Source organism: Acyrthosiphon pisum, chromosome A1 (genome assembly GCF_005508785.2).
Source record: "Acyrthosiphon pisum isolate AL4f chromosome A1, pea_aphid_22Mar2018_4r6ur, whole genome shotgun sequence".
Lineage (NCBI taxonomy): Eukaryota > Metazoa > Arthropoda > Insecta > Hemiptera > Aphididae > Acyrthosiphon > Acyrthosiphon pisum.
Genome location: NC_042494.1, coordinates 10236642 through 10247845, shown reverse-complemented (window position 1 = coordinate 10247845; position 11204 = coordinate 10236642). Strand labels below are relative to the sequence as shown.

The window sequence follows — 11204 nt, the reverse complement described above, 5'->3', positions numbered from 1 at the left end:
ATACGTCAATATATTTCCTATGATTTCATTCACTTTGTATGTGCAGTGGTGAACAGTGATGTCGTACATAATTTATACCGTATAAGCATTCGACGATGTGTATTACCTATTGTTTATTTTAAATTCAAAAAACTAAAATGATTTTTAATTTTGAATTTACAACAATGAATGTAGAAATCGTAGCTATACTGATTTTAGATATTCTCGTTATTGGCGGAATAGCAATAGATGATGTAGTTGTTGAATACAAATCACATACAGGTATATTTTTTAATCAAATAACTAATTTAAGATATATATTAATAATATGACCCATTAAAAATTATTTTTTGACGTAAATAATATGACAAATATTACAAAATAAGATATACCCGTGTATTATTCATGTTAACTATATTGTGTCTTATTAAGAGTAAGTACGTAAATATTTTAAGTTTTAACCAGACCATCAACATAAGGTATAGGTAATAGGTAGGTTACACCAGTGGTTTCAAACCTACGGTCCGCGGGTCGGGTTCGGCCCACCAAGGATTTTCACTGGCCCACCATGTTCATAAATGTTTTGAAAATAATACTTTTATTATATTTTATTTATTTAGTATTCGTTGTTTTTAATTTATTGAATTATTTAAATTAAATAAATTTACTATTTTTTTCTTTATTGTTATTCGTAACAGCTTATAATAGTCATTTATACATATATACTAAGTATTAACACTAACTAATAAAAGAACAACTAGTTATAAAATAAAAAAAGTATATTAACAAACAATAATTTTTCTAAATAAATCTTATCTACTCTTAATTTTTTTGACCACTATTGCCTCTATTCCTCTAAAAATGGTGGCCCGCATTACCAAAGCGTATCGCAAATTTGGCACGCCGTAAAAAAAAGTTGGAGACCCCTAAATATATAATACATATAAAGATGAAGCCTATGTATTATATATTTATACGTACCTACAACCTCTATAATTCTAGTTGAATTTGATTATTTAAAATACTCAATAAAAATGTATATAAATTAATACATTCCTGAAGTTCATTGTGCTGATTTTAATTATGTGTTTCATTTAGTGATTTATTGCCATTATATTATATTGAGTGTTTGCAAAGCATTCATTTATATTTTTGAAATTTTTTTCTCAGATAACTATGACATCACAACAATTTATAAAACGACGTCGGGATATAATGCTGGAGAAGAAAGCAATCGTAAATATTTAACAGCAAACGTAATTTTAACAGTTTAACATGGAATTTACTCTTTTCAGGAAAACTTCCCAATGTAACCAAGTGTTTCGGATGCTATGAAGCAAAAATTCATTTGAGAACTAATGCTATTGGTATGCCAATTGAGCTTAATGGATTAATTCTGAGTTCCAATAAGAAAAGTTTAGAATTCATAGCCGACAGCAAGTATTCAGATTCTGTTTCCACGCGAAACCAAATTGATTACAACATCGAAGAATGGGCCATCTCGAAATTATCTATGGCCGGTACGTAAATTACTATATTGAATTTTATGTTCAAATTTTGAAAAATGCATGAAAATACTAGTAAGTATAAGATGATAAAATCTATTCTAAATTATACAATATTTATATGATATTATAACGAAACAATAAATATTATAGCTTATTTAAATAAACTTATAAAAAATGTCATAAAAATCTTTTCAAAAACGTTCAGTCAGTATTTATTTGTAGATTTATAAAATAAGTTTAGGTTTTTAAATGTTGACAAGTAGGTACTCAATGCCTTATTGTTACAGATCCTGCAGCTGAAATTGTGCAAATCCATCCCGATTATGAATTATTATTGTGGAATGCTGAAAGCAATGCAGAATCGTTCAAAATTAAATGGAAGCAAATGAATTTAATGAAAATGTGTATATCTGTATCATATTTACTAGAAGATGAGTCTAAATGTACTTTTTCAATAAACTTAACTGATGAAGATAGTCCTCGAGTTATATATTCTACTAATATAAAGGAATCGGTAACTTGGATTTATACATGTATTTAAATATATATTACGACCTATATAATATTAATGTATTATATATTCCATTTAAAAGTACCAAGTCACTTCTCATACATTTTAATATAGAAGAACAAAAACATTATTTCATTTTACGTTTTTTTTAGTAGGTAGGTACTATATTATGAACATATAATTCCTTAGGTTTTGGAGCGTTTGTATTTTATTAATCCAATACAATTTCACGGATATCATGAAAATTAAATAATAAATATACCATCTTTTAAATGTATAGTAAAAAACTATATTTTGAAAAAAAAATCCAATAGGAAAAAACGTTTATGTTATATAATACACTTGTAAATATAAAAAAGGGTTGATTTTATATAAAATGTATATTTTACAGAAAGTACTAAAAACGGTATTGTTTAAAAGTGTTGATTGGTTATATGAAAACAAAACATACACTTTGTACTTTAATCTCGAAAAGAAATCATCAAAAATACGAAAGTACTCGTACGATGAAGATTATGAAACTGGTAGCTGGAGTGATGATATAAAATACGAAGACGGTTGTAAGATTGGAATCAAACGAATAGCTCAGTGTACAGACGAGTATGGTAATAAGCATTCGTAGTTAATTTGTACATTACCCATTCGGTAGCATAAAAAAATAAATATTTTTCTAACCAATTAAATTATATTTATGTTTAAATATTTCAAAATGTTCTATGATCCATATTTAGACTTAAATAAAACAAAATCCATAGTTAAAATAATTACACCGTTATCTGAACATATGACTATATGAATGAATACAGTCAATTTTGTTTAAATACACTTCCAATGTACATGTTTTCATTTTATGATGATAATAATATTATGTTGTGTAGAAAATGAAGAAATATTGACAGTAACTGCAGAAGAATTACGAAGTACACAATATGAAGGAACATTGTTTACCTTCAATGTTTATCCGTTTGATGGTAAGGAATAACGCACATCAAAATTTATTTTGAAATTTTAAATATTCTGTCAATTATGCTATGAGTAGTTATTGGGAAGTGCAGGTAACAAAAAAATGTTTATAAATATAAATTACAATTTTATGTCGACAAACGGGACACTATAGGGTGAAATGCATTTTTATTTTTTACAAGTCTTGAACGCAGTTGACTCTGTAATGAAGGTCACCACACACTACAGCGGTGACGGTACATTTTGTCTTGGTGGTAAAATTATGCCCGGCTTCATTTCGCCATAATCTCTACCACTGCAGTGTGTGGGGAATGAAAATTTTCGAAAATTAACCATCCCCCACGTACGATTGCATGAACTACATTTGTATAGGTTAAAACTTAAGACAAATAAATACAAGGGGTGTATATAATAAACACAACGTAAAGTTTAATGGTTAATTTTTACCGCGGTTGAATCAATGGTTTTACCATTCTACCTATTTACACTTGTGCTGATATATCGGAAATTCTAGTCAATACGCAGCAGATGGAATCTATATCGCCATCTTCAGTGTGCTCTAACAGAGGATTTCCAAACAAAAACGGTTGTACGTGTCCACCCGGTTTCAAAGGCAATACATGCGAACACGGTAAATAATTTGAAAATGTCACTAAAATGTTCATACATTTTAAATCAAAAGTGCTTTGGTGTTTAAATAAAAAAATAAAAATAGTGCGACATGATAACATTATGATTTAATATATTCATCAGGATGCGGGCCGAACAAGTTTGGCGTCGACTGCACCGGAATATGTTCAATGCACCAAACACAATGTCGGCAGATGATGTTTTGTACCAAAGGTTTTGGGTGCAACTGTCCGGCGGGATATAGAGGAAACGATTGCACCACAGGTACCTCCTGACAGGGCCTAAAATACATCTGATTTCAGGGGACACACAACACACTTATTAATTAAACTGTTACTTTTGGGCTTTGACAGTTTTCTATAGCAAAAATAAAACCTGTGGGGGGGCTATAGGCGTTGTTAGGGGGGGGAAGTCTTGTAAAGTATTCGAATACTATTTTAAATACTTTTATTTGTATTTTTTATTCATCATAAAAATATTTTTTCCGATCCAGAAAAATAGTTTTAAATTTGTGGCAAAACATATTATAAATCATGAACATTAATTTTATCCTTTGAAGGGACACACTTTGATTTTCAGGGGACACGGTATTTTAGCCCCTGCCTACTGATTGTAGTGCGTTAAAAATAATTTTTTATACGGATTCAGATACAAGTTAATATAATAGGAGGTCGGATTTACATGCATTTGCCTACAAGTTATATATGTGCATGAATACATTTTTTCTTGAATAACATATCATCATATATTTTAGAGTCTTAAGGCATTTTATTTTCTGTTTGACTGCATTTTTAGGAAAATGAAAGTGTTCAATGACTAAATATACATTATTGGTTTTGATGCACGTTAAATATTTAATTTTGTAAATTAAAGCATTTTTTATTATAAAGTTCACATAGATCAAGGCTTTATTAATAAAATATAAATTGTATTTTTGTGGCTATATACGTCTTGATTAATGAATCTTTTACGTGCAGAATGTGCGAGTGGTACGTACGGCGTAAATTGCAAGCAACTATGTTCAAAGGGATGTAATTCAACATCATGTGACGCTTACACCGGTGTTTGCAACAAAGGATGTACGTCTAGCTACATAGCACCGGATTGTAAAGAAAGTAAAACTATAAAGATTAAATCTCTACGGTGTTCGGAACAAAATTAAGATAATGTATAATTCGATTGCAGAGTATCCGTGGCTCAAATCTCCACCACAGCTTGAGTCGTCGGATTTTAGGTCACTAAAATTGAAAATTGATTTTAATTCAGAAAACATACAAGGCAGTAGAAATGTTAACTCTGTCTACTACCAAATCATATTTAAGGTAAATATTATAAAACATGGGTATTAGGTAAATTCAACAATATATATATATATATATATTAAGGAAATACAATGACAAACATAAAAAATTTAAAGCACCTATAGGCTATACGGTCTTGAATTAGACTATTTTTTATTAATTTTATTGAAAGATGTTCTTAGCCTAGACTATCTATATTTATGGATATACGTATTATGTACAGATTTGGGTTTCGACTATTTTCACATGATAAAATAATATTGGTGTTTATACAATAAGAAGATAATAATAGTAATTATATGTAAATTATGTATAGTTCAGAATAAAGTAATAAAAAAATAGTAATATAATTAATGTCAGCTAACATAATATGTTGAACTTTTATCGAAGTACGAATAGTTAACTGAGAAGGTCGTGAGGTCGGCCATGTTTTAGTCGGCGTGGAGATAGTTCTGCGTGTAAGTTGTAGTACATTGAACCTGGTAAATTAAATTAGACTAAAATGGTTCCAAACACTATTGTTTATACTTTATTAAAAGTCACTATATCAATAAAAACAATATGACAAATATCAAAATAATAAATGTTCGATGTTCCTAATATAAGCCAAACTATGACTAAACAACTTAGGATAAGGCTCGTGATCTGTAATTATATAGATATATAGTAAGTATAACAATTAAAAGTTGAATAACAAATATGTATACGCTTATTCCGGTTTTGTACATTTATCTAATGGAACGCTTCCTATTTTAGATCATTTATAATGTTTATGTGGGGTCTGGTGTGTTGTGGACGTACCATACTGGACTATGTGACTACTCGGATTCTTAGTGACAAATACTTGCCCCACATAAACACTGATGCTCAAACACCAATGCAAATATATATTATATATATATTTATCTATATTTATAGACCACGTCAAATGAATCGGAATTAAAACAATTGGAACTAAAAGAAATCAGACAACAAAATTCCGTTATAGAAATCATAGACAATCTCAAACCAGGAATATCATACTCCTTTGGTGTGATGCTAGTTGCAGAAGACGGAAATTCCAACAAAGAGGATATACAAATAGTGAATTACACGACCAAGTGCCTATGTACACATAATACTGAAACATTAAAATATAATGAAAACTATTAATGATATTTTAAAACAAAATATTATGATAGTACCTACAATCAATTACATTATTTCTCTTTATATTACAGTGTCAAGAAATATAAACTATGATGTAAGCTTATTGAGTGGTACAGACTACATCAATGTTACTTGGAACAAGGTAAACAACTAAAATAAAATTGCATATTATATAGTGTTTCTGCATGTGACTTATGGTTATTTTATTTTGTAGTTGAGTTTGAAACAATATATTATGTTATTATCTTTGTTATTACCTGTAATCTTGTAGCTTGATGATCAAAACGAAGGAGACTGCTATATAACAGGTTACTTGTTGAAACTTATGATGGTGAATACACCTCTACAGCAACAAGGTTTTTCAGAAGAAGTAATATCCAATGATAATCATGGATATGTATTTGAAAATCTACTGTATGGTGAAAAATACGCAGTTCAAGTAACAGCAATATCAGCTACGGGTCAGGCTAAAGCATCTGAAATATCATATATTTACACTGAGCCTTATGGTATGTAATACCACATTTGAAGAAGCATAATTTTAAATTCTGAGCTGATGTTTATTTTTATTTTGAATCTGTAATCACCTTTTGGAGCAGTGAAAATGCTTCGATTTCCTACGGTATCATATTTTCTGATAGAAAAGTAAATCTAGTTAGAGGTTTGATGGTGTCAAAAGTAAAAACTCCCAGCAGTTTTCAAAGTTATGATGAAAAACAAACAAAATATTAAGGAAAAACTGAGATGACCTAACTAATCTAACCTTACTATGATTCCGCTTATTAGTCTGTAGATTCTGTATGATTCTTCTGAAACCGTTTCTTCAACTTTTTGTAATCAATTACAGTGAGTGTTAATACAATTTGTTTGCTCATTAACAGTGTCAGCGTTGTATAAAAATACTTTAAAAAGTATTTGAGTAGTAGGTAGTATACTTTAATATACTTAAAAAAAAGTATTTAAAATATTACTAAAAAATGTTTTTGTCTTATGTATTTAAAATGCAATTTATATAAAATACTTTTTATTTTTATCAAACTTTTACTCATTTTAAATACCAGTATATTATAAGTCTGCCTCCCTTTTAAATCAAAAATATCAGTAAAGCTTTGTTTTAGGGTTTAGAGTTTTAGACGGTTAAATTTAAAATACATATTTACAAAATAATAGTTAAAAAGGTGGGTAAGTGGATGATCGTTTCACTCAGAATCTAAAATGAATCATTATAGCACAATTTGGAGAATTGTTTACATTAGGGGTATTGTTTTAGTATATTTTTTTATTAATTAACACTGTATAATATATTTTATCAACCAGTAATTAGTATATGTAGTAGATGAATACATTTCAAGACATTGTGTGTGAAAATTAAAAAGTCCATCAAAAGTTAACAAAAGCTTTGTTTTTTTACCGGTCTGATTACAATATTTTCCCGCACCAAAATGTTTTCCCAATCCGCCCCTGAGCAGTTTTGAAATAGTAATGATCCATAGGCATTCGTCACGGTTTTTATATTTAAGAATTTAAAATTCAAATATTTACAAAATTCATGAAAATCTCGGAAATTTACAAATTATATTGTAGTTAAAAATTTATAAAATGTTCAATTTTTATATTATTATATTTTATTATATTATATTGAATATTTAAAACAACGATGGTTATAGTTCATACTCATAAAAAAATCTTGTTACCTTTTGATATTTAAGTTTTAATTTTGACGAAATTAGATATTTAAACGGAGATCAACGATTTTAGTAATTTTGTTGTGATTAAAAATATTATTCGTGGATATACTTGGAACTTTTAATTTATATATTAATATAATAATAAATGTTATACACACAATGCCATTTTCAGATGCAATTGTTTCGGTGAAAATTAATTTTACCTGCTGTAGAACTGATGACTAATACGTATTAAGTATACTTAATTGCATAACAAATTACTTTAATCATCATAATATCGTAAAATATACATATTATCCCTAGTTATATCATAGGCTCTTCTCTCAAATTATTTTATATTTTTGAATTCAACTTGACACCAACTATACCGAACTTCCCCGTGTTTTTTTTTACTATTAAATATTAATTTGCAAACTCATTTTGTAGGATTTGTGCAAATAAGAAACATAAAAGCCAAACTAAACCGAAGTACATCACTCATAATAACGTGGGATGTTGAAGAAAAATACGCAAATACGCCGTTACATTATAACATTAAATACAAGGTATGATAATCATACTATATAATATATTATATTTAATTATTTAATAACTTAAACGTAGGCAGGAAATACATTTATACTGTTAATTAGCATATGAAAACGTTTTAAGTTTATATTTTCAATCTTGTGCCTAGATCAATAAGTATTTTAGTTGTTCAAACGAGGTCATAGCAAATACCTGGACATCGATATTAGTTTACAATCAGACGCGAATCGAAATTTGGAATTTGATACCGAACACACAGTATGTTATAAAAGTTGACCCCACAATCAAAGGATATACTTACAACGACAATACTAATATTATTTTCATAAAAACGCCTATCTCACGTTAGTAGTTTTCATAAATTTTAGAATTGATCATATTCAAAATTATTTATAATATCTTATAAATTTATCATATTATTATAGATCCAAAATTAACACCTATAGTGACCAATGACGAAAATGGTTCGTACATAACCAATCAAAGCGCATACTTCAATTGGACGATAAACAAGACCGAATGTTCTAAACTAAATGGTTTATTTCAAGGATACCAAGTCATACTTAAAGTTAGCATAATTATAGCTTTTCAACACCAACACCTATATATACATTTAAAATGTTGTGATTATTTTGGTTCCATATATTAGCAACGTAAATTTTTGTATGTAAATTTAAAAATATCTTATATCGTATTATAATGTACAGGATATTGACGAGGGCACGCAAGTATCGAACTCGACTACACAAAACTCGGTGAACTTCGATGGATTAAAACCCAGTACCAAATACGAACTGCAATTATACGTACTAACGAATTATGGATACAACTCGGAACAAGGATTATTGATACCATTCAAAACCAAAACTAAATGTAATAAGGTTTTCTATTGCTATACATATTGCTACAGCCTACAATAATACAAAATAGTTTTCCTGTAATTTCCCTTCACCCAGTCCTATTAGATGTACCACTGGATGTACTATTTATACCGACTATACGTAAAACCATAACAATATGTACATATATTATAAATTATTTTTTATTACATTTAAGTTTTAGAACCAGTGGACGAATTAATCGTTTACAAGAAAAACTTGAAGCGCAAATCGATTGGCATCAGATGGAGTTACCCGGACGAAAACATCGTCAATGGTTTTATCGTCATCGCAATCGACGAGAATATGAATAATACAAAGCAAATTACCATAGAACCCGAAAGATGCATTGTTTGGCAAAAATTATACTGCACAACTTTTGAGAACCTAATACCAAACCACCAATACACCATAAAAGTATAATACTATTCAACGAATTAAGGTTTTAGTAAATAACTATTTTATATAATTTCATAATATTGTGTACTTTATATAGGTAAAAGCCAAGTCGATAGACTATCCCACAGGTGGTTTAACGGCATCTGTCGTCAGCAATTTCAACGACGGGTGTAAGTATATAATATACCTTGTCATTGGTCTCAAAAAATATAAATAAAAATATGTTCAACAACAAATACAAACAGTTGCAGATAAACCGGAAAATCTCCGGACAACAGACGTAGGCTCCACACACATATCACTGGAATGGGACATACCGTGGGTATTCAACGGTGTGCTGAAATCGTTCATAGTGAACACCGAAGAGATTTCGTCCAAAGACATCGATCAATGCTGTGATATCAAAACCGATTTAGAGATTCCGATAACAGAAGAACTTCCAACTTATAACTGCACGGTAATTATGAGATATAACTTTTTATAGATTTACGATCTATCGCGGAACGAATAATATATGACGTATAGGCAAGTACCTATATTATTATAAATATTAAAATGCATACAGCGATCGGCGGAAACAACTATATACAATTATAAACCGTATATTTTTAGACTATAGTATGACACATTTTACATTTCAGATAAACGACTTGAAGCCCGGTTCCACTTATTCGATTGGTGTATTAACGAAGACTTCGTCATATAGCCAAACTAATAGGATACACGTGACGACTCTATCCACTGCTGCGGTCGCTGAAGACGTTAAAAGTGCTCTGATAATAACACCTGCAACGCAGACGTCAGACGAACCTGAAAATTAATTTCCGCAGTTGACATTGTGATACTATAATAACGTAGAATAACATTGCACCTTTAGATTGACGTATAGACTATAGAATATTATTGCACTTTATATGATTCACGTGGAAATTATAGGTCAGGCATATCTGCAGTTATGTATTGTCATTTAAGTTTTGTTAAATTTGTATTATTATTATTTTATAGTCATTGAACTTTATTATAATTCACTTGAATACCAACTTGAAAGATATAAGGTAATAATGTTACTAATTCCATACTATAAATTTACATCATTTTACATATGAAATGTATTTCAATGAATATGTATTTTCAAACAATTTTTAGATCAGATATAAATTATAATCATAATAGCTGAACATTGATTTTTAAAACTTTATTATCTCTGAATATTCTCATTTATTTCAGATACCTACAATAGGTTATATTCACTGAGGCCGAGGCGAGTGGCTACTGTCGCAAAAGCAGCATCTGCCCGAACTTAGCAGTCTCTGTCATCACCATTTAGTGTAGTAAAACTGATTTTCCTCAACTGTATCTTGTTTGATAGGAAAGTGAATCTATAGTTAGTGCTTTGGGAGCAAATTTAAAATTCCCAATGTTTTTAAAAGCGCTGGAAAAAACGACATACGGGAATTTATACACAAAATCGGTTTTCGACAAAATTTTATTTTGGTTTTTGGTGTAATTCTAAAACAAATGACCATATAGATACATACATGTTCTCTGGTTGTTTATATTAGCATTTTCTATACTCTTAAAAATGTAATACGAGCCTCCTAATATATTGTTATCATGGCAGTTGAAAAATATTAAAAATACATATTGACAATTTTTTTTTTATAAGCATT

General features: G+C 29.1%; 1 protein-coding gene across 1 annotated transcript in view; it reads left to right on the top strand.

Moving 5' to 3' along the window:
• LOC100573424 overlaps positions 1–10714 on the top strand; it is a 16629-nt gene extending 5915 nt beyond the window's left edge. The window contains exons 3-23 of the mRNA XM_029486609.1: positions 47–261; positions 1150–1215; positions 1275–1499; positions 1775–2001; positions 2390–2603; positions 2877–2969; positions 3476–3592; positions 3715–3855; positions 4569–4706; positions 4777–4913; positions 5811–6000; positions 6113–6183; positions 6313–6550; positions 8156–8274; positions 8406–8601; positions 8683–8825; positions 8965–9130; positions 9314–9552; positions 9632–9704; positions 9780–9991; positions 10176–10714. Coding sequence (XP_029342469.1) covers positions 138–261; positions 1150–1215; positions 1275–1499; positions 1775–2001; positions 2390–2603; positions 2877–2969; positions 3476–3592; positions 3715–3855; positions 4569–4706; positions 4777–4913; positions 5811–6000; positions 6113–6183; positions 6313–6550; positions 8156–8274; positions 8406–8601; positions 8683–8825; positions 8965–9130; positions 9314–9552; positions 9632–9704; positions 9780–9991; positions 10176–10355 — 3309 coding nt within the window. The 5' untranslated portion in view covers positions 47–137 and the 3' untranslated portion in view covers positions 10356–10714. The remainder of the gene's footprint in view (positions 1–46; positions 262–1149; positions 1216–1274; positions 1500–1774; positions 2002–2389; positions 2604–2876; positions 2970–3475; positions 3593–3714; positions 3856–4568; positions 4707–4776; positions 4914–5810; positions 6001–6112; positions 6184–6312; positions 6551–8155; positions 8275–8405; positions 8602–8682; positions 8826–8964; positions 9131–9313; positions 9553–9631; positions 9705–9779; positions 9992–10175) is intronic.
• Positions 10715–11204: the final 490 nt, after the last annotated feature.